Source organism: Apus apus, chromosome 2 (assembly GCF_020740795.1).
Source record: "Apus apus isolate bApuApu2 chromosome 2, bApuApu2.pri.cur, whole genome shotgun sequence".
Classification (NCBI taxonomy): domain Eukaryota; kingdom Metazoa; phylum Chordata; class Aves; order Apodiformes; family Apodidae; genus Apus; species Apus apus.
In genome coordinates, this window is record NC_067283.1 from 143,335,216 (window position 1) to 143,359,238 (window position 24,023).

The window sequence follows — 24,023 nt, forward strand, 5'->3', positions numbered from 1 at the left end:
AGTGACATACTAAAAATCAGTATGTGTCATCTGGCAAGTTATTCTATTGTCTCACTTCTTGATTAACTAGTATCTGCATAGTAGTAACCTCAGAAAGTTTTTTGCAGTTCATATATTATCATGTTGTGAGATATTACTAGGGCTAAGTGCAACAAGTAAATCCCAGCAAACTACATACCTTTAATATCTGTATGAATCCAACATAAATAAATGATTAATTAATGTCAAAACCCTAGCCATATTATGCACCATATATACGTATAAAAGGAAAGTGCATTAAATATTATATTTGTGAAGAGTGTTCAGTGGAGGAAAATGGCAGTGAAAAATATCAGAATTAAGGCTCAAATGAGGGTCATGAAGAAGCCAATATTGGAAAAGCTCATGTAACAAAAGGAGCACAATCTAACACAAGAAAAAAATTGAGATGACAGTAAAAATGAGCTTATAATAAAAATTCTGTCCAAACAACCCAGTTTTGGTGTGATCTATAAACTGCAGAACAAATATCTGATTCTTTTGAGTTCTAGTTGTTTTGTTTCTGCTTGTAGGGCCATTTAGTATCACCCTCAGTCATGCTGAACAATGAATTCTCAGGCTTGAGCCCTCCAAGAATCACCAATTAGCACAATTTTGTCATTCTCAGCTTTCCTCCTGGTGCTGAAATACTAGGTGAGCAGACTATCCCCTTCCCATTCTGTCCCCAGCACCTAGAAGTCCTAGTCCCACATCCTTTCTAGCCCCAAACCATCTGCTTGGTGTGAAAGTGTAAAAAACTCTGCAGACATCTCTGCAAGAAACACTTCATCCTGAAAATTTCCATCTACTCTCCTCAGCAGACATTACTAGAGCCAAACCTAAAGCATGAATGTCAGTTAGATTTTTTTATTTCTTTTTCTGTGTAGATCTTAACCAGCCATAGGCTTTTTTTTTCTCCTGCTGCTGAATAGTAGAGCCTGTCTTGAGGACAAACATTTTTCCATTGTAATCACTGTGTCAATGAGTAGCTGGAATTTTTTTTCTTGCAGCTCCGTGAGTAATGATTAGCAATGAGTGTATCACAAGGGATATCAGTGTCTTGAGATGTTGAACAATTTGACATCATGTGGTGAGCTACAAGAAGTAACTTTCCGTTTGACAGATGTTTTGGCCTCTCAGATCTGCAATTACTCTCAACTGGAAGCATAGCTCAATTGCCTGTACAGTTAGGAGAGATCATTGTCCTCTCATCTTTATCCCTCTAGGTATTGGAAGCAGGGTCACCCATTTTGGCATGGACCTCATCTAACAAAATTGCCTTTTAATCCCAGATATTGTTCAGTACGTGCATGGTGAGGTCAATCTCAATTAACTGCTTGAGAAGAGATGTTGTGTGAGGCTTGAGGGGAGATACTGCCCTTCAAGCCTCTTTGGAGATCTAAATGAGTTTTCCCTCCAAATTAATCATTTGAATGAGAGAAACATAAAAGGCAATTAAGAAACTTACAAATCTTTAATTAAAAATGATATGCAAGTTCCATTCCTGAGAGAGTGGGTGGTGGGACCTGCCAAATTGGGTTATAAGAAAAGTACAGGTGTACGGATCCTGTTCCATGGTGGGGACATGCAGTAAGTCAGCCTCGTGAGATGCTTCCAAACCAGCTTCCTGTACTGACATATTTAGGAGTGACAGCTTGGAGAGTTCCTCTCCAGAGAGAGGAGTCAATGCAGACAGGCAGGACAGGTCTTGTCTCTCTGCTGGTTGCTGTGGAGACAGGCAGCATCTCATGATAAAGATAGTGTAATACAGAGGGGGAGGGGGGAAGGTCTGAGGGGCATCACAAAGATAATTTATTCCTTCCATCTTCTACCTCAGCCTGGCTCTGTTCCTGCTGACTTCCTCCCAGCTTTTTCTCTTCCTTTCCTGGTTCTCTCCCCCTCCTTTCTCCAGGTCAAGTCCCACTTCAGTTCTTAGTGGGACTCTTCCTCCCCATTCCTTCACAGCTCTTTCCTGTACCTTTCTCTCTTCATTTCAGTCCACTTCTTTGGGTGAATTCACCTTGGTGAAGTTCCACCCAAACACAACCGCAGACTGATTTTCAGATATATATATATTTTTATTTTATTTTATTTTATTTTTTTTTTTTTTTTCTGCTGAGATGTTGAGAGTAGAACAGTATTCCTGGTACAGTTCAGCCTTGGCAATATTATTACCAGGTTCTGTATTTCAAGAGACCTGAATTTGGTCTTATGAGAAAACCTTGCTATGCTTCTGCTTCATCCCAGTTGTGTCTGTTGGTGGCTCCCTTCGCCAGTTCCTTTGGCACCCAATTTCCTTGATACAGAGCTGCAGCAAAGAATTCTGATTCTTTGTAGCACCAAAAATACCCTCTCTTTGGTTCAATAAAGGGACTAGTCATATCCAGTCATGTTGATACATATCACGTGGTATCTGAGTTATTTTAGAAACATGTTGTACTTATTTTATCTCATTGCTTCAGCAATCCAAGAGATCTGTAAATATTTTTAGAACTCAGGAGGTCCCAGACAAACACTGCCTGGCAAGGTGCTTTCGTAAAAGAGAATATTGACTTGTCTAGTGCAAAGATGATATTGTCTACAGATTATTTCCTTATGAAAATACTACTAGCTTCATTTAACTGGCTTTTTCTCTTGCGGAGCATCAGCTCTTTAACAGGCATTTTCAGGATTTCCTGAAAAGACCACAGGGTGGCAGAGTGATTAAAAACGTATCTACTGGAAACGGTTTATTTCACAGATGAAAACAGACAGGAGTTAGGACACCCGGAGTAGCTGCTGGTGGTGATTATCCCAGTGGAGCTGAGTGATGCCATCGGTCTGTAGCGTTCCTGATGTCTCACAGCAACGGGGACATAACTGTGATATTCCGGGCTGGCCGGCTGTGCCCCAGAGAGGCCTGGCAGCTTCACTGGAGGCTGCTCCTCTGTGTGCTACACAGCCTTACCTAACGACAGGATGTGATGTGGTTAAGGATGGAGACAACATTTAAACCTCTGCTTTGGGGAGTACTGTTTGACAAAGACTGTGTTTCTTTATGAAAAGCCTCATCAACGGGAGAGTTAGATTCTGTATCTTGTGGCAGCAGCTGTTTGGCATCCTGTCAAACTGCTTGCATCTGTTCCTGCCACCAGAACCACATCCACAGATAGGTGCTGCATGCTTGCACCCACCACCCACCCAGACCCTGGCTGTGGTGCTCACTCTAGCCACATAACTAAGGCTGAGTGCACTCCATAGTTTGGAAGGAGCAACAGTCAACAGAATCTTGGGCTGAGAAGAAGGAGTAGGTAACAAAGGACTAGTGAGGAACAGTGACTTAGACTGAATCTCAGCTCCTAGGCATTGCTTCCCAAAGTAGGAAAAAAAAAAAGAAAAAAGAAAAAAAAAGAGTGCCTGAGTGTTCAGGGCTGGTTACTGTGCAGAGTCAACTGTCAGTTCAAGCCAGGGTGGTTTAAGCAAACCTTCTTGACCTTGCAACCAGGCATCAGAGTGCATTAACCCAGATATAGCTGGGGGACAGCTTAAGAAGCTGGCTTTTACCACTTCATTGGAAGGTGTTGTCTTCACACTTGAGATGTGGTTTAGAAAGCAGTTCCTTTTCAGCTCTTAGTCACACTTCCCAGCTGACTCACACATCCCAGCCTGTGCACTCAGCTGAATACTACAGAAGCCCTGGACTAGAACCTGGGCTAAGCGTACAATGTAGACATAGCTCAGGTTGAGTGATTTCATAATTGCTATCCATTAAATGCAGAATAAAGAGAAAACAAACAAAAAAAACCCCTACCAGGAGTACATAGGAAATTTTCAAAGATTAAGGTTTCAGACAGTTTTTTAGGTGCTTTGTTATAGGTAAATATTTTTGTGCTTCTCAGAAGCAGAAATTATTGTAAAACTACTGAATATATTAAATAATAGGAATTACAAAATATTCCAGTTATAATAGATAAGTAGAGGTACTCGAGTGTATCGAACAAATGGCATCACTGTAACTTAGTAGTGCAAAATGCTGGTTTAACAGACCATACTGTCACCTTGAGTTATTGAGTATACTGCTCTGATGTGAATTTCTGATCTTTTATTTTATTGAAGCTGCTTGTTTCCATAAAATATATATCTGTTCACAGAAGCAAGCACTAAAACATCTATCTATCTCTTGGTTGTGCTTTAGCTGTCAGTCTGCATGGGAATCACTGTCTCTGTCTGGCCCAGGAAGTGTTTGAGCATTTAATACAAAATGGAATAGCTGAGTAAGGACAGGCTCAGAAAGCCTCTTTCAGATTGTCTCTGCATATCTCAAGAGCAAAATGCCTTTTTCTCTACACTTCAGCTCACTATTCAAACAATTACCAGGTCAGTGCCACATGAAATGTAAGAAACTTAAACAGATCTGAGTCTCACTCTAGTGCTGAAATGTTGGACAGATTGTGAAAAATTCCTCCTGTTATCTCACCATAGTGGCTTTTGCAGGAACTTTGGTGTTACAACAGAAAAAGAGAAGTGTAAAACATACAATTTTTTTTTGCTGAAAACTTACTAACTTTTCCTGCGGTTTATCGCAAGACTAAAATTAGCTCTGCCAGATACATTCAGTCCCTTGAATCACACAAGCACTGATTCTTCTGACCAGTTCCTAGCAAACAACTTAAATTGTTCAAATTTACAGCATCAAGTGAGCAGCCATGAATGTAATCTTTGCACTGCCAAGAATGGGAAACACTATTGTACGTAGCCCGAGAAGAGGAGGGGAGGCTGGACAATACCTGGTAGTTCCTCTGGTTCCCCTTGCCAGGCCCCTAGTGTTAAGGAAGTGGACCAGTTGAAACACAAAGACAAGTGAACTCTCTTTGCAAATAAGCATGGGAATATGGAAAAAAAAACCCACACTATTTTTTAATGAGTGTTGCAAGACCTATTTGAATGAAAGGCCAACTTAAAAGCCAAAAACCTATTTTGTATTTGTCTTCCTCGGTAAGAGAGGGTCCAAGTATTTTTAAATTTGAAGTTTACATAATGCTGGCACTTATACAAAAGATGTTAGGACAAACAAAACTGTTAACCCATCACACAGCTTGCTGGCTAAGGCCTATTCTCCCTCAAGTGCTTCACCACCTTTTGCATGAGTTGATCAATGCCTTAATGATTTGTCTGTCAGTTTCCTGTTTAAAAAGCTCTAGTCATCACTGCAAGGGAAAGACAACCTTATGTGAGGCTCAGGAACAATGCTGTAGGAGAAATGAGAAATACACACATGAATACTGGTAATTCTGTCACGTGAACTGTCTCATGCTAAATAAATTGCAGAAAATTTATTAGTGAAACTAAGGAATTTATTTATCAAATCTCAGATTAATTGGTGAAGTCAAAATATAGGCCACAGATCCAATACTTTTTAAAGCAGTGAAAGCAATATTCTTATTTCACTATGTAAACATGTCATGTTTTGGGCCTTTACTCAGTGAGATAAGAAAGTTTATACAAACTACTAGAATGTTTTCTAAAACCAGTACTCTAATACAATGTCCCTCTTCATGCACTATGTTCCACAGAGCATCATGACCTTGAGGGTTCAAAAGTGCAGCCTAATACCTTACTGCATGCCAGAAAGCCTCCAGGGTCATCAAAAGGCACTGGAAGACACTTGATCTTTCCCTCATGCCTCTGGTACCAACTCTCCACGAGACCTATAGCAGCTCTTCTTACTCTCTTGATGTTGTGGAGGATGAGTTTTAAAGTGTCCCAGGACTCCAGCTCAAAGATCTGCCATGCTGTTGGCTGAGGAAGGCCTTACTGTTAGCTGGTGATCCTCATCTCCCTTGACTCCAACCACGCTATGGTAAAATGCAAGTATGTGTTCATATCTGAAATAGACACCAACTCCTACAATTGATCCTGTGTTTATAAAAAAAGCAATAAATCCACTTCTTGGAGCTTACCTCAGAGGGATGTCTCTCTCTCTCGCTGTCAGGATTTCAAGCTCTACGCATGCTGTCCCATCTCTTAGAGGAGCATCTTAATCTTGGTGGCCAATCTCCTCTGCAAGGAAGGGTCAAGATAATTTAATCTTTGCTAGACTTTGTGTTCTATAGCAGTCTGTACATTAAAGCAAATAAGCAAATAGATTATTTTATGCAGCTCATTACTGGCTTTTAACTGAAACAGGACCCTTGGGGTTGGGTTAATTAATTGTTGGGTGACAGCAGTCTTGGTCCCTGCTCTTTGGCACACTGTAACTATAAGAAATTTCAGTGTGAACATGTGGAACAAATTACAGATGGGATGTCAGTGTGCAAAGGCAAACATGGCTGTGTATAATAATCAAATAAGTCAGTACAGGAAATCACACTGGCCCGCATTTTCCAAATTACAAGACTATGCAAGGAAACATCCGCATTTCAGGCTGCGGTTCCACAAGTACCCTGAGTCAAGCCAATAGCTTGTCACTAACCAAAGACAGCTTCTTCCCCCTTTTCCTCTCTCTCTTCCTCCTCTTTTGTTCCTGCTCCCAGCTGCCCAGACCCACTCCACCTTGGTGCCAGCTCAGGGGCTCATTTGACCCTACAGCCACCTGCACAGCTCCACTCACAAGCCCGGAAGAAACTCACCACTTTCTGGTACTCCTCTGCCTGTTTAATGAATTGAATTGCACCAAGCAGAGGTCCTAAAAATGGGAAAGCTACATAAAACACATTGCAGATTGTGCTGCTGGAGTGGAGAAGAATGGTGTATCCCCTTTTTAAGTAGTGGTGAATGGCTGAATCAGCCAAACCCAGGTGATGGAGCCAAGGACGTATGCAGAAATGGTCTGCAATCTACAATAACCTTCTCTAGAAATTGTCTTTCCTTCATGAGATAAAATGCTTGTTAAAAATTACTGTGCAAATTCTTTTTTCTAAAGATAAGGTCAGATGAGATGGTTGTTTCAATTCCCTTTTTGTTTCCAGCTCTGTGAATCTGTACTTTGTCTGTTTGCAGTACGAGTGGAATTAGAGGGTGTTTGCAAGTATTCAGATGAAATGCACATCTTCCAGATCTGCAGCAAGCAAGCTCAAGCTGTAGTGTTTACAGTCCTATGGTGTCCTCTCTCCCTGGCCCATTCCAAGAATTAAATGAAGAAAGATTCTGTTTTTCTCACTTTGCTATCCATAGGTCTCTGGTGCTTTTAGAGACTCACAAAGGTGTTCATTATAGTTACTATACTGGGTTGAACCAAAGTTCTGTCTAGTCCAGTATTCATCTCAGTGGCTTCAAACAGATGCTTAGGGAACAGCAGGGAAAGCCTGTACGAAATGTCTTGCAAATGCCTGCCTAGCTTCCAATTATTTTTAGAACAGAGAATTTTCCTGAGATGGATGTGCCTGCTGTCTGCTTAGTAACCCTCTGCAGATTTCTTTTCCAAGTACTTGTCAATATTTTTTCCTTGACTTCAACTCCATTATTTTACATCCAGAGCCTCCTTTGGTAATAAATACTTCAAGCCTACTATGGGCCATGCAAAGAATCACTTCCTTCCTGTTCTTTGCAGCCTGGTTAATACTAGGTTCACTTGATTCCCTCTTGACTCTCTTGGTTCTGAAACTATCATGTTGGTCCTCAGTGAAGGACTATATTGCAGACACTTAAATGTATGCAATTTCCATGCACACAGAGTATGTGCAGGCAGAAATAAAGGCAATAAGTGGGCAATCAAGGTATATCTTAATTGCACACGTTTGCAAATGAAAACCATGCTTGGACCACTGCAGAAGATGCCTCCTGGACTTTTTTTAAAGGCTGGGTTTTTTTTTTCCCCGTCAAAAATGTTGACAAATATTGCTCATCACCTTGCACTTCACTTCCCACTGTCAAGACTAAATGGTGAGAGAAATGCTTCTTTGCTCTCTCAGGAATTCTGCATCTGCTGTCGCCTGGAGACAAAGAGGTGAGGTGGGCAGGGGACCGATGTCTGAAAACAACCCCCGAGGAGCAGATGATCAGAAATCAGGACGGTGGAGGAGCAGCAGCGGTTTGGAGGGTGAAAATCCGGACCAGCTGCTCCCTCTCCGCCCCCCACATATCGCTAAGGATAATGGCCAAGGCGTAGCGCGCGCGCTACCTGCACGGCGGCAGCTCCGTCCCACCGGCCCCGCAGCTTCTCCCGAGCCCGCTTTCCCCCCCGCTCAGCCCGCCCTCCCGGCAGCCCCGCATCCAAGGGAGGCGGCGGGGACTTTGCACCCGCGGGAGGGGAGCTCTGCGCTCCTGCGGGGCCGGCGGGGGGAGCCGAGGCTGCGGAGCTGCCCCCAGCCCGGGGCCGGCGGGGGGAGCCGCGGGGCCCGCAGCCCCCGGGGGGAGCGCCGACCCTGCCGTGTGACAGCCGGGGGGGGGACGCTGCTGCCTCGGCGAGCCCGGCTGCGGCGGCTGCAGCCATGTGTTTCTCCGCCTGCCCGTGACACAATAACACGGGAAGCGGGGGGGGAAATCCAAGCCTGCCGAGGAGAAAAGTGACCTGCCCCGCTCAGGTGAGCTGAAGCGGCGGGGAGAGGCTGCCGCTGCCCCCCCCGCCCCGGTGACAAGCTCCGCAGCGCCCGGGGCCGGGAGTCCCTGCGAGCTGCCGGCGGGGTCAGCGCGACCAGGGGGTCCCCCTGTCCCCCCCTCACCCGGCGGTGCTGTGCCCGCAGGCCCGCGGCGATGGAGGAGGGCATGAGCAGCATGCAGCAGAAAGCGACGGAGCTGGAGCACATGGCCGAGGTCCTGCTCACCGGCGAGCAGCTCCGGTAAGCGCTGCCTTTCCCTCGCTTCGCCGGGGACACGTACCGGGGGGTCGGCAGCAGCCCCCTTGAAGGCGGGAGGGGAATCTGCGGGGCGAGGGTCTGTCCCTTCGGGCTGTCCTTGCACCTGCCCCGCTTCCAGCGCGTCCCCGGGCTCCGGTCCCGCTCCCCGCAGCGAGGAGAAGGGGAGACGGCAGCCCGGGGGGGTAAGTCACGGCCCCAGGGGTCTGACACCCCCGGGCGCCTTTGCTCCCTTGCCTGGGGTAGGAGGCGTCTGCGGGAAAGGCTGCTGCAGCGCTAGCGGGATCGGGCGATGCAGAAGGAAAATTGCATCTTTAAAGTTAAAAAAAAAACAAACAACCAAAACCCAAGCAGACCCAAAGAAAACGTAAGCAATAAAGTGTTTCAGCACTCCAGCGAGGAGTAAGCAGGGTACAGGTTTGTGCTCCTGCACAAACCCCGGCTGCGCTCTGGCTCTCGCAGTGGAGCCGGGCAGTGACCCTGCAGAGGTGCTCCTGACTCGAAGGGCTTGTTTTTGTTTTGCATCAGCTGGTCCCAGCAGATGGAAGGGGATCCCTACTGTCAGTGCCAGCAGTAATTAACAGTGCTGTGGGACTGGAGCTGGGCGCAGCACTGAAACCGTTAACAAAAATGCCTGACTCAGTTAATTTTTAATTTCTGTGAAGTGTTTAGTGTGCCATCTGTACCCATACACTACAGAGGAGAAAAAGAAATTTTAAGGCTTTTGGCTTGTTGATGGAACATTGTGTGATTCAGGAAGAATAATCCTATTGCTATTGTGTGTTATATGTGTAACTGGAAAGAGACTGTAGAACTATTTTCCCCTCTAGTTTTTGCTTGAATTTTCTTTGAACTTTTTTTCTTAAATATCAGACAAACACTGCAAAATTATAGACATTGTGCTTCATTTGGGAGGTGCCAAAGCTGCTACTAGAACAGACACTGACATTACTGGTTGCATCTCTATCGTAAGGACCATTGACACCTTGTGATGTACACCAGTGATATACATATTTAGGGAGTAAATGTTGTTTTAGTGGTCTGGCACCAGTGCACACACTAGTGTATGCTCCAAGCTTGAGATTCCCCTTCAAAGTAGCCTGAAGTGAAAGCTACTGACAGGGTGTACTGACATGCAGGCTCTGCATTTTGGGCTGAGTGCAGACTTGTTCAAGTACCTGCTAAGAATCCTGCTGTTCCTAATTTATCTCACTAGGAATCAAAGTTTCAAAGCTAATACAACATTTCTAGTAAGATCACATTAATCTTTCTTTATACCTCATAGTTAAATGTAAAAGCAAAAGCTTTGCAATCTTTCCCTAAGGAGAAAACTGAGGAAACCTCAACAGATCTGGTTTCTAGAATTAGCTCATTAGTCTCACAATCAAGGATTGCATTTGCTATCTTATTTATTGAAGTAATGAAACATGGTGCTATCTTTTGGGAGAATGACCTACAGATATAAAATCATTATTCCCTGCTCTGCACAGTTACCTCTGTGAATCTTCTAGGTAGATCCCCTCAGGCTGTGGTTTCATGAGCAAGACATCCTGCGTGATGTCCACCTACTGCTTGCTGAATGGGAATATCTTCTCTCTCCCTGACCCTTTTCCTACTCCCCATTCCCAGCTGCCCAGTCCTACCTTCCTCCCCCATGCCTGCTTGCATACTTCTTGCACCTTCCTGGGAGCAGATCCAATGTGGTATCCAGCAGGTAGTTATTTTTATGATCTGCCACCTGCCAGGACCCACAGGACATAGGCAGTGGGAATGTGGAACCAGGAGCAGGAAGAGGCCATAGTGTAGAAGAGATCTCCCATTTGGCAGTAGTGAGCCTGTTGGATCAGCTGGAACCATCCCATGAAACTGCACCCAAAATTGTCTCTCTTCCCCCAGTTTTCTGTTAACTTTGTTCTGTTTCTCTGTTGTGATACTCTATGCAAAGGGTTAGTTTTCTTTAGTCCTCCAGACAATAAAAGCCACAAAATATGTGATAGAGAACTGGCCAGTAGACAAGTTTTAGCCAACCCTGCATTAAAAGTTTCCCTTTTCCTGTCCAAGATAAGTGTGTAATTGTTAAGGGCTAAATGAGAACATGGAGGATTTTCAGGATCAAAGACAGGCTATCTCAGCAGCCTTTGGGGCAGGCAAACAGATGATAGCAAGCCACCACACACATGCACTCAAGGAAACATACTGTACTCTATTCTTAGTGATGCTTGCAAATGCAAGATAAGCCCCCAGCAGGAGTGATGCAGCCAGACAGGTGATTATGTGTGTATTTGGGTGAAAGTGCATATGAGCAAGTGTTGCATACTGCAAGATGAACGCATAACTTAGGAGTAAAAGTGTAAAACGAAACTGTGAGCATGGTGTCACTTACATAAAACTGACCAAATGTAGGTATTTAAAGCACTCTTGTACTAAACCAAGCACCACCTGTGTCTAAATTCAAATACTTCAGAGAGCTGCTTGATTTAAATTCCCTACAAATTTCCTATTGCCTGTCTCGCCCCAGCCTCACACATTGCCTCATAGCACTCATTCCTGTGGCCTGTTTGTTTCACATCTGTCCCTTTCTGGCAGGGACTTCATCCTGCCATGAGGGTTGAAGCCATCTGAGCAGAGCCTTGGTGAGCCTGGCTTTGCATGCTGGCAGTGCTAGCAGCAGGGATGGAAGCCCTCTGCCTCCTTCCCCTCCCCAGGCAACTGCACACTGGCAAGGAGAGGGAGAGAAGGAGGCCAAAGAGTTTTTTCCTTCTCCTTGTTACTGTCCCTTGGTTGCTTGTGATCTGTGTTTCTCCTTGGCAAGGTCAGGAGCTTCTGCCTTGGTGTGTGCTATGGCCGCTGGCAGCAGGGGAGCTGGCTGCTGGCACCCACTGGCTCTGGGCTTGCACCTACCAGCTTTGGTCATGAGCAGTTTGAGATTGTGATGTAAATCCTGGTCCATGGATGGGGTGATTATGGAAAAAAAAAAAAAAAATAGGATCTCAAAATATATTTTAGCTAAAGGGCTAAATTTTTACATCCAGTAGTGTCCTGTATGTCTATACCCAGGAGTTGGCTGAGCAAAATACCTAAATCTTAGTTTTTGTTAATAGAAACATCTTTTTTTTTAAAGTTAACATTTCTGAAGCAGGGCTCTTGGCAAGGCTTTAAATTATCAGGCTGACAGCTGTGAAACAGAGCTGAAGGACTTCAGACCCTACCCTTTGGCAGCTTCTCGCTGCTGTGCAGGAGACTAGGAAAAGCAAGGCAAGAACTGGGATGGGCATGATCCAGCTGTGAGCTCTCCAGGCACTGACAGCCCTGCAAGGACGAACAGTTGGGTCTGTGGCTGCCTGGCAGCTCCAGCCACACAAAAACTCAGCTCTTCGCTCTGTTCTGCTGCCGTTTCAGAGCCTCTGTAGCTGTTCAGTGGTGAGCTCACTCTTGTGAGGCTGGCTGCAGCAGAGCTGCCCTTCAAAGGCTCCATAAGCTACATGTCAACCTGTCTCCTGTAGAAACTGCGAGCTGTGCTTGACGGGATCATGGAGCCTTCAGCTTCCTTGGACTGGAAGAGCCCTTCGAAGCCTCCACCCTGCAATGTCCCTGCCTGCAAACACCTGCTGGGGGCAGCCCTGGGGAAGCTAATGCCTCTGAGCATCCCCAGTCTTTCTGGCTGTGCCTGAAGGAAGGTGTTACAGCCTTGGTGCTTTGGATAGTCATCTTTGGAAGTGTAGTAACGGGGACATATAACAGGACCACTGAAGTCAGTAAGAGTTTTATTGGAAGCAGAGCAATTCCAAGTTCATTTCTCTCCTGGTCAAAGGCAACAGGTTGTGCCCGTTCCAGCACTGTTTGGCAGAAGGATTAACATATCTCTGTCTGGGACTGAGTGTTAACTTAACTAGAGCTTATCTGGCCTCTGGCAACCAAAAGCAGTGTCAATGGGCATGCTTTGATATATGTGCTAGCTGCCTGTCTTACAAGTCAGGGGTGTCTGAAATCTTCCTTGCCTGCTAATTATTTCTTGATGCCAGATTGTCACTGAAATCTGGTACATCTTCCAAGATTTATTTTTTTTTTCTAGAAACTGTGCCTGGTCAGTCAGGGTGTCTTCAGGCCTCAACTGACCAAATAGCAATATTTAAAAAACACCTTTTAAAAATTATTTTTTTTATTTGCATCAGAAATTGCCATTGTATAAATGGTGCAGATTTTTGGATTCTTCTTTATCACCAGCCTTTAGAAGAAGCAATACCTTTCCTGATTCACACTTCTGCTAAATAGTTGAGTAAATAATTAGGAAACTTGTTAGACTGGCCACTTTTTTTCTTAGAATAATTCTTATAATTCACCATCTTCTTTCTTTCTGTTTAGAGAAATAAGAAGCAAGTTTCTTAGAGATTTTTCTTTCAGAAAAGACAAAATGCAACATACGGTTCAACAGAGATTTTGTTGCCTTTTTATCAGAGTTTGTATCTGAATTTTATTTTACAAACAAAGTTTTAGATGGTAAACAGCTATGTATTTTAAAGCTGCAAGAGAAAGGTCAAAACCAGTTTTCACTGGTCTTCCAAAGGTCTCACTTTGGTAAGATTATCAGTCTAAGAAAACTTCTTAACATATTGGAGTGCATAACTTTCAGAGTCATTAACTTCTGAGGGATGATGGCACCTGCCATAAATTTTTTTCTTATTCTGAGCAATAAATAGTTAACCTTTTTCACAGTGGTAGGGTTCAAAAGTTCATTTGCATTTTAAGGTGCAAAGAAACCAGGACACATAACAATAACAGCTTCTAAAGAGGTATAATCAAGACAGCCTTAGCATTAATGTATTGTCCTGGCCAATCTTCAGATGTTAAACATATGTATGTCATTTTTAGAGTCAGAATTCATTAAGATGAGTTTTTGTGATCTGCCTAGGCCAAGCAAATACTGAACTTCCACCTAAAGGGATGATGTGGTGTTCTACCCCCTGTACCTTGTTCTTGCAGCCTCCTTAGTTATCCTCCAGTGGCTGCATTTCCCTTAGCCAAGAGCTAATGCTCAGTCTTAAAACTAATCCTGAAAAAAATAGTTTCCAGTTGTTTAACTTGAGAAGGTTCCTGTCTGCTGACTTCAGGGCAGATAGAACACAGGAGATTATATCGTCAGATCTCTGTGGAATAGAGTGCTTCAGAACTCTCTGTCCAAATAATTTCATTAATTTGTTTTCCAAAATCAAGCAACCAAAAAATGAGCAATCTTCTTTGTGAGGGCCCACCAGAGTAACCCCTACCATTTTGTGATTCTGGGATTAATAGAATTTATTTTAATTTTATAAAAAGTATGTGTTTCTCAAAGTTATTTGTTCATTTTTTTTCTAGAATCTTTGATACCTGATGCACCTTCTCAAGTGTTTCAGTCTTGCTTTTCATTTGTACTAACTTTAATGACATCCAGTCCCATATGTATTTTTAAGTGTGCATGTATGCATATATATGTATGTATATACATGTGTATATGTATATGATTCCTGGGCCAGGAATCTCAGTTTCTAATGTCCCTCAGTAAAATTTGTAGCTATTCAAAATCTCTAGAAATGAAGACATAAGGCTTTTGTTTGCTCAGTTCTTTCCTTTAAGCTGTGCCCTCTAATAGCTGAGTCTTTCCCATCAGCAGCTTTCCTCAAGCACAACTCAGGGATCAAGCAGTTAACAAGGCATGTGCAAATAGCAATCGCTCTTTTGCTGTGTACACAAGAAGGTGGATGTTGTACAAGTGGTTTGTGCTGTATATTTGATGTATTCCATTGCAGGTGAAGTCAATAATTAACTTTTGTCTCAGGTTAGCAGAGATCAGCAGGCAAGCAAAGGATCCTGCATGCATGTAGCAAGTGCAAGAATATTTTTTGTTTGTTTTATGTTAGAGAAGCTGCCCATGAACAGATGAAGGAAACTGTTTGATGTTGATGCTCGTGCAGGGAAGGAAGAATTAATACATCAAAAACTATCCAGCTTTGCATTTACTACATGATCCCTGCTTCTGTGGGGGCAGTGGCCATAAGCTGGCATCATGACAGAGAAGTCCTCCTATCACTTGTCATTATTATTTACTATTTGTGCAGCAATAGCTCCTAGGAATTTGAGCTATTTAACAAGTCCCAGAAGAGGTAGGCACTGTATGCTCTGAAGAAAAATAAAGCCCTTGCAACACAAGTCTTGGCTGCAGTTGGTAGTGATTTCTTGCAGCAGTAGTGAGCTCTGGCCATCAAGGGAGGTCTGGGTGATGCCACCAAACTTGGTGAACCAAAGTGGGACTCTGTCGGGTTTGGGATTTCTGGTTTGGGAGGTCAGACACCAAGCCCAAGAGTGGTATCCCAAAAGCACAGGGAAAAACATCTCCTGAGTGTGGAGATGCAGGGAAGATACTGTGTGTGTCAGGATGGGTGGGGAGCTCTGAGTCTTGTGTTCAGAAGAGGATTTTCCCTTTTCTCCCTGCAATGTCACATCTGTAGAGTGAAAGACCAGACTGAAGCAAGGGGGAACGTCAGCCAGCTTTCAGTATTGGATAAAAGGACAAGGACGAGGGAGGAATCGGCACATCTAATTTTAATTGAGGTATTTCTTGTACCTGTAGACTCCAGTACTTTTTGAGGTGTTAAAGACAAATTTCAGTGCTTTTTGAGGTATAAACTTAAGAAAGGGAAGGATATTGTCACAGCAGCAAACATTGGCCTCTGCAGTCCAGCTAAGTTCCTGACACAAACCTCTTCATCCCCATCACCAAGTGTCTAGGCATTGAGTGCTGGCTTGGGTGGTAGATCCTGGCTTAGGGTCTGCTCTCAGAATCAGACATTCCTTCCTGAGGCTCTGGGCCATTCTGCCTTTCTTGCCACATATTCTGCATTTTATTTTCATAATCATTGTGTTGTGGTTTTGTTAACTCTTTTGCCTCTTTCTTGGCAGAGCAGGCTTGTGTGAGTCCTTTTGCTAATGGATACTTTGTTTCCTGTGTTCAAGGCCAGGGTTGAATACAGTCATCTCCTCAAAATGAACTTTTTTTGGAAGAGATTAAGGTTATGAAGAACTGGCAAAGGGGATGAAAGGCTGGGTAAGAAGCAAGAACTAAGTAGGTTTGGTTTATATACCTGATCTGTGAAGAGAAACTGCATTGAGGCTCTTAAGGTTAATAAAGACAGAAACTGCAAAGCTTCAGGTCTCAGCAGAACCACTGACATTCATTCATTGAAAGATGCACTTCACATGACAGTCATGGGTTGTTGTTTTATTTTTGTTCAAGCAAAAGCAGGACATAGAAACCATATATTTTAAACAATGTATCAATCATTGAAATTAAATACAGCTTAAGTTTATTTGAATGCAGCCTGACAAGGATCCTTAGTTACACTGATTCGACTAAGACTTGGTATTCCAACAGAATGGAGAGACAGATATACAAAGGCAGTTTGTCTCCACAACCTAGTAGAAGGAAAGCAGAGAAGGAATTTTTAATCAATTTCATAAATATCAACAACATTAATGACCTTTAATTTTAAATTTTTAAAAAACTGTTTGGAGATTTGACCTTTTCCATGAATCCCACGTTTTTCCTGTGGCCTTAAGCAGAAATGACTGTATTGTATATATGCTTTTGTTCCTTGCAGCAAAAAGAATAAAACTGGTCTCGTAGTTAATGAAAAATACAATATTTAAACCTATGCTGCCAGGAGAGTGTGTATAGCAGGAGCAGAAGTAAAATAGTGTACAGTCTTGCTCCTTCATATTTTGAAACCTCTGAAGCATGGAGAAAGGGAAAAGATAACCCATGGGCTCTGTGACAGGCTCACTCAGGCTCTAAGAAGCCAGGGAAGCCAAAGGAGCCTCCTCAGGCAGTGATCATCAGCAGGTTTACTTCTGTTACATCTTTTTCTCTGTTCCTCAACTGGGCTCTTTGGCGTGGTACAGCTACACACGGATCCAGGTACACCTGAAGCTAGAGAAGTGGAGAGAGGCTAATAGTTTGGATGGCTAAAATTCGAGCTAGTACTGTGACTGAAGGCAGTGGTTCTCTCTTTCTTGTAGCCACATCGACATATGTGTTTCTGCCTCCTGGTTCTCTCCTCTGTGCTTCCCCTCTGTTGGACTGGGTTAAATATCTCTGGACCATCACCATATGGTGACCTGCACTGGAAAAGTGATCAGCAGGGCTTTTGGATGACTGATACTTCAGTTGGGTCAGTTTCGTAAACCACTTTATCGCATGACCACATAAAAGCTTTCTCTGAAGCCATTTGGGGAAAGAAATGGGTGCTGGCTCATCCCATGTCACTAAGCTATGGTTCAGCTGCAGTTTTCTGATACAGCAGGTCTAGCTGCAGGCTGCTACTCTCCCGCTCTTATCTCTTCCCTTGCACTTTGCACCGGTGTTCATCTGGGATCAGGAGTTCAGGGAACTAAAGAAGCTGAAGCCAAATAAGAAAAATTTAACTTTCTAAACAGACTCAGCATGGGGTCAGACCAGTGCCAGCACTGGGGTGAGAGAGCCAGCAGAAACGCATAGTCAAGGAAGCAGAGAGGGAATGGTGGCAGCAGCCACTGCTGGGTTTGCTTGACCACCCACCCCCTCAGTGCTTAATTTGCCTAAACTCAGTGTGGGTCAAACGTTTGCTAGATTCCCATTAGAAAATTTCAGAATCCAGTAGAATACAGACTATAAAAATGATGTTGAGTTAAAATGACAAATGCATATGTTGTTACCACACAGGATCAGAAACTGTTGGCTATTCTCCTAGATTATTTCTCTTTCAAGGTTGTTACCATTATTTCTGCACTCTTGTTAGGGTATTGGGCGTGAATAGGGACAAACATTGACATTTCATATGTTTTGAAATTTGACAGCACTACCAGTGTGACAGCACTGCTTCAGAATGCAACTCCCTACTGCAATTATCAGCACTTTAATTTTAAAGTCTTTGTAGTTTGCTTCTTAACAGTGCCTCAATCAAGTAAATGCATTCAGATCTCAAAGGTGCATTCACAAGTAATTAAAAAATATACCTGACTTGGCTTGCTAATTCAGAGCAAATACAGAAGCTGGATTTTGCATAACAAGGCCATAATTCCCCATTTCCTTACAATTGTGTTGGTGATAATGTGGGCTACCACAGCTGTCTCACAGGGATTTGCAGGCAGGTGAGAGTTTTCTGTGGAGAAGCAGGGGACTGTGGGTTTTACAGCAGCGTGGAGCCAATGTCTCAAGCTTCTGCTGCAGTAAAGGGCAGCCCAGCCTTCATTGGTGTGTCCCCATGGTGAGCAGCCTAGGTAGCTAAGCAAGGTTATCATCATGGCAAACCAGCACCAATGGCAGTGTAAGGGTCAGCTTGCCTGGGGTCAGGGGGTGAGGAGATCCACAGACCCCCCTTTTAGTGGGGAACCCCACAGTGATGTTGGTTTCTCATGGAGTCTTACCCTCATGTTAAAGTACAGCTGTGCCAGTCACGGAGCCCCTCACCCCTTTCATCCATTCTTCCCCTGCTCAGCCCCTGTTTGGATGTCAGGTTTTTGGTAGAGATCATAGCAATGCTGGACAGGATTTTGGGGACTACAACAGACAGTTCCGTTTCTGTTTGGGTGAGGGTGCCTCCTGGGTATTAAGGCAGCAAGCATGAAGATGCTTGTTTAAACATTTAAAGCCAAATGGTAAAACTGGAATTAGATGTTGCTGGTTAGAGCAAGAGCAAACACTGCCTGAGACATAGTGATAGCAAAGGTAGGAGCTTGAAAGTGAAGATAAGCATGGTAATGCTGTGTTTGATGTGACAGAAGAGGAAGAGGCAATGGAAGGAATCAGAGAGATCAGGAGCTGTGTAAACTGTCTTTCTAAGAGTATTCCAGCTAGCTAAGAGCCAGACAAGATAATGTTTATCAAAGACAAAGCATAGAAGAAGCCTTGAGGTGTAAGATAGTAGGGAAGGAGAGCATGAAACAGAACTTCAACTTTCTGGGGGAGACATATAGCTGTCCTGGAGGTGCATTACATGAGATATCTGCAGACACCAAAGTTCTTCTGCTAATAAGCAGCACTATAATATTTCTTCTTTATGGATCTTGTATAATCTACCTCGTTTGGGAAGATTCTCCCACTCCCAGCAACACAGCTGGCACCCGGCACAGTGGCCTTTGACTTGCAGTTGTGGAGGTTTATGCAGGTTTGTTTCACTGTTTCCCGTATTAAGGGCCATTGCCAAAACAAGTGTGCTGCCCTAATGTCTCCATTACTGTTCAGCTGAACTGTTGTCCAACACACTGGCTCTGTACTTGCACCACTTTCCTGCATATTGGAACAAATGAGTTTATTGGCAGAAGTTAAAAAGAAGTGTACATGTGTTCTATCTGTTGCTCTTCACATTGTTACTCATGTCTTCAAAGCACTGAGGCTGCTTAAAGCAAGCCTGGGTATTTCTTTGTGTTTTCACAAGCCATTCTCAGCTCTGATTTCAGAGACAAACCAAATGCAAGGCATAATTACAATATGGTTCCTAAACCAATTATTTTTATTTTAATTCCAATAAGTATTGCAGAACATTCACAGAAAGCCGAAGTTGTGGTTGCTTGTCTGAGGACTCAATCCAGCACTTAGGCTTATCCTCTTTGGGAGGAGCATCTGACAACACATGGCCAACACGTCACTCAAAGTTATGACTGCAACTCATGGAAATGACTTCTGAAAGTATATTTGCTAAGCATTATTTATAGTGCTGATTGGCAGCAGTAGAACAGTTTCATGTTTTTGCAGAAAAGATTCTTCTATTGATAATCACATCCTTTTCTGCAGTAGCATAAAATGGTATAGCTTAGAAATCAGGAAGATATAATAGACAGCTGTTAATTGTTTCTTGATGCTCACGATGTAATTAACTTATACTTACCTCTAGCTGAAGTTAATTTATTTTTACTAAGATGTAGAAAGGGTAACTCCTAGCTTAAACCACTATTTTGCTGTTTGGTCAGTGCAAACAGAGGGAGATTGTGATGTGAAGAAGTAGCATTAATATGTACAAATCTCAAAAGAGATTGTACAAATGCCATTTTGAGAATTATCTGGGGCTAGAAGCTTAAAGACTTGTCTTGGACAATTAAGGTATTTTCAAAACTAATAGCATTTGGACAAACTCAGACCTTTTAAGTCTTGTGGAAAATGGTAGAAACAGATGAGGTGATATTTGTAAGTAGATCTCTGTGACAAGAAAAATGGCTCCTTCTTGGGAGGCATTGGTATCATCCTGCTGCTCGGCCAATTAGATGAGACGATGAAAGTAGGTCCTTAAAAGCACACTGAACAAAAGAAATAAAGAAAGGTTTATTAAAAGCTTATTTTAATAAGCTTAATTTATTTCCGCAACCTTCATTTATGCAAAAATATGCCATTAATAAAGAGCAAAAAGGTGTCTTTGTGCAAGAAGCAAGCCCAGAGGACTGGATCTCAGGGTGGGGTTGGACTGGAGCACGTGATGGAGAAGGAGATGCTGCAGGCTGGGTCAGCTCAGCCTAGATGAGAGAAGGCTCAGGGGGATCTTACTGCTCTTTGGAACTACTTAAATGAGAAGGTGCAGGAAAACAGGAAGAGAGTCTTTTCCAAGGTGCACAGAGATAGGACAAGAGGCAGTACTCAAAATTTGCAAGGAAATTTCTAATTAGATAATTGGAAATAATTATTAATTTTCAGGGTAAGTAAAAGATTGGAGCAGGGGCCCAGAAAAGTTCTTGCCTGGACGCGATCCTGAGCAACTTGTACTAGCTGGACATGCATTCAGTATAGGCTGGCTCAGTGACCTCCAGAGGTTTCTTCCAACCCAAATTACTCTATGTTTCATGGAGGCATAGTGTGATGTCTTCTGTAAGCTGCGGTGGCTGATGCTATCAGCATTTTCTTACTAGCTTGTAGCCAGAGATTATTATCCTCTTGGCTGCACTCAGGAGGGTTTGTGAGAATACTTCCTAACCTACTTCAGTGCAAAATGAGCTGGGTTAGTTTATACAATGGTTGCAGTGATTGACAGCCACTCTATTGTCCAGCTTTTCAAGCAAATTTAAGAACAAGAAATATATCCCTTTCCAAATGAACATCCAAGCGCTTTTCAAATGTTTCTGTTTCAGCTGAAATTTTTATGAAGATACCAAGGTGAGAACCTGATTCCATAGTGTCTTAAGTCAGGCCAGGATTATACCCCAGATCACGTGAAGTTCATGAGATGCCAACATTGCAACTCTTCCAGCCACCAAGAGAGCTTTTCAAGATATCTGTGGGGTTTTCTGTAGATTCATTTCTTAAGAACTCGGGGGACAGAAACCAAAGTGTGCATACTTAAGACATACTGGTTTTGTATCAGTCCTTGAAAGGATGAGAATAGAGAAAAGAGGGCAGTGTATGGAGTAATACATGCTGGAAGGCCAATAGACCACGTTAGTGCCAGAAATCCTGCTGGCTATGTCATGTTGGCACTACAAGAAGAACAGTGATCTCAGGGCAAACCACCTGCTCTTCCCTTCTCACTGTGCACAGTGAGATACAACAAATAGATTGACCACTTTCACATCCTCTCACACTAAGCACAAAGGGTTCAGTTTGGGAGTTCATTTGTGGGCATAAATTCCTGTTTTTCCATAGTCCTGCAGCTCCAGCTTTGCCTGTGGAAAGTGGATTTTCAGGCCCATGTTGAGGAAAGAAGGTATTAGAACTGTTAACACTTTCTTCCCTTGTAGAGGAATGTCTCATCCAATAATCCATTTGAAAGGAAATGGGATATATTCCCTCATCTTTATAGATGCAATCAAAGATGTAATTAAATCAGACACTATCTCACTTTTTTGAAAATAATAATCTTTCTTTCAACACAAAACAATTACATTTGTTGCTTTCTCTGTATGCTGTTGTGCTTTATTGCAATGCTGCAAGGCCTAGATACTTTACAAATGCTTCATAACAGGAGGAAAATCCAGTCATTTCAGGATTCTATAAAGTCGTGGTTTTTCCAAGTGCTATACTTTGGCCCTACTGTAATGAATCAAACAGTGGTGGTTGGAAGATAATTGCTTGCATTCACTTTGTTTGGCTACAGAGGGACTACAGCTACTCCAAAATAATATATTAAGAACTTCATATTACTTTTTTTGGTTAAATCTGTAAATCAATACCAGCTGAAACAGTGCATCCTACAATAATTTTACATGAAATATGTTTGGACTCTCTGTTCATTTCTTTTCTGATGAATATGGAACATCTGAGTTTATATGAGTCCAGTAACAACAGTACTCTGGGGAAACAAATTACTGGGGCAAAAGAGGAAGAAAAAAGGATTGTGTAGACTGTTAGGGAGAAGCATGATAAACACAGAGAGAGGAATTTATTTAAACATATAGTGGCTAAGGAAAAGTTGCAGTGGACTGGAAATTGTTACATTTTCCTAACAGTCTAAAGACAGTACACAGCACATCTTTTCATGCAAAATACCAGTATTCCACCTGAGAAAATGATAGACCTATAGAAGAAGGCACAGAACATTTTTAGCCACTTGATCAATGATTTCATGTCTTCAGTGGTTACAAACCTTTTGAAGTTTCAGCAGTGCTTATATACCCAGCCTGCTTATGTATGGACTGAAATCTTGTATGGTTCAGCATTCAGAAAGCTCACTCTAGTTACGTTCAAATTAAGACCTAATTGGTACTGTTTGTTTTCTGCTTTGATAGCCAGAGTAAATAATGGACTAAATCTTGGCATGCCTCCATGTGTCTGGGTAGCTACAACACGAAGTGACCGTGGTCCCTCTGCCTGACACCATCTGAGGAGCAACTTTACCCAGGCTCCTGTAGATCCTGCCTTTCTTCAGGAAAGGTGATGTCAAGGCTTGTCTTGAGTAAATTAATTTGATTTAGGATGAACACACAGTGTTGGGCCATTTACACTGATGACAGGTATAAAAGCACAGTGCAGACCTCTCACCTCCTCTCATCCTGTTGCTCGTCTAAAGCCTTTCCCTAACTGTCTGTGCAACCTGTGTTTTTAATTAAAGTTCAGGCCTCATCCAAAGTTTGGAGTATGGTGTAAACATAACCATACGTTTGTCACCTAAGTCTAGCAGAATTCAGCTAGACAGCTTACAGATATTGTCTGTAAGGCTGATGCCTTTACTTGGCGAGTAAGGGTCAGGGTGCATGTTCTGAGTTATAAAAGCAGTAAGAAGTCACAGTTAAAATTTATAGTTGGAGCACATGAATACCTGTTTGCTGAGTTTTCTGCATGTGTGGAGAGAGAATTTTGTCTAGAATGAGAAATGGCAAACACATGGCCCAGCAATGGGAGCAAGCAGTTCAGTACAACAGCTTCTTATTGATTTATTTCTTATTTTAAAGGAAAAATTCCATTTACTTTTAAGAGCAGAGGAATAACACTTCTGTAGTATTTATCTTTTTGAAGCTCATCCACTTGTGAACATTTAACAAGACAAGATCCTTTACAGCATCCTGACAGAAGGAACTATTCATGAAGAGTGGTCATGCAGCAGCTGTGTATCTGTTCTTATCATATATCAGATATAGAACAATGCTGAGCTCATCAAAAGAAACCATCCCCAGGACAGATTTTTGCACAAGTAAAATAATTTAAATATAATTGGTCTTACCTAGGATTTTTATTCATGTATTATCATTAATGGTAAACTTTGTAATTAGCCTGCCAGAGTTTATGCAGTGAGTAACTTCATGCCATTGAAGTAATCCCCTTAAATTCATATTCCATAGTTCTTCATGTTACATGTTTGTATGAACTAGATAAAGAGATTTAAAGCAGATGAGAGTGTTCTTTATCATTGAAACATTTGTGTCAAGAGAGCAATCCTTTCTGTGTTTTAAAAATAAACACAGCAGTATTATGTTGCAGAACTGTTGAGTAAAATCATTGTTACCATTTGGCATAGATGCATTTGGAATTCCTTCAGTGTAGTTTGGGGCAACCCGTAGTTTTCTGACACATTTTTAATTTTTTTCTCTGTAGATGGTGATTCATTTCTTCCTTTTCATTTGGCACTCACAGTGAAACCTTATCAGATGTTACAGGTTTCTCTTTAAGAAAAACATATATAAATGAGCAGAATGTTAATTGGGATTATACTGATTTGTTGCCTCCAGCTGGCTGTGAAGGTCATCCTGGCTTATATTTTACACTCAAAGCAATGTTTTTCTTGAGCAAATATGACAACTTAAGGCAAC

At 42.7% G+C, this 24,023-nt stretch overlaps 1 protein-coding gene and 1 long non-coding RNA gene across 6 annotated transcripts in view; one reads left to right on the forward strand and one right to left on the reverse strand.

Moving 5' to 3' along the window:
• Positions 1-1,545: 1,545 nt before the first annotated feature.
• LOC127381820 (uncharacterized) lies at positions 1,546-9,288 on the reverse strand. Of its 3 annotated transcripts, none has more exons than XR_007888814.1 (3): positions 8,815-9,288; positions 5,958-6,057; positions 1,546-1,744 (listed from the first exon to the last, which is right to left on the reverse strand). It is a non-coding gene; the product is annotated as an uncharacterized LOC127381820 (long non-coding RNA). The 3 variants fall into 3 exon arrangements; XR_007888813.1 differs by having other exon boundaries at positions 8,760-9,288; XR_007888815.1 differs by lacking the exon at positions 1,546-1,744 and adding an exon at positions 5,286-5,852 and having other exon boundaries at positions 8,760-9,288.
• The window catches only part of DEPTOR (DEP domain containing MTOR interacting protein), a 78,078-nt gene continuing 62,303 nt past the window's right edge, over positions 8,249-24,023 (forward strand). For 2 of the 3 annotated variants that reach the window (XM_051612617.1, XM_051612618.1), the window contains exons 1-2: positions 8,249-8,519; positions 8,679-8,774. In XM_051612617.1, the coding sequence (XP_051468577.1) occupies positions 8,689-8,774 (86 nt within the window). In that variant the 5' untranslated portion in view covers positions 8,249-8,519; positions 8,679-8,688. The remainder of the gene's footprint in view (positions 8,520-8,678; positions 8,775-24,023) is intronic. The other variant, XM_051612616.1, reaches the window with a different exon arrangement.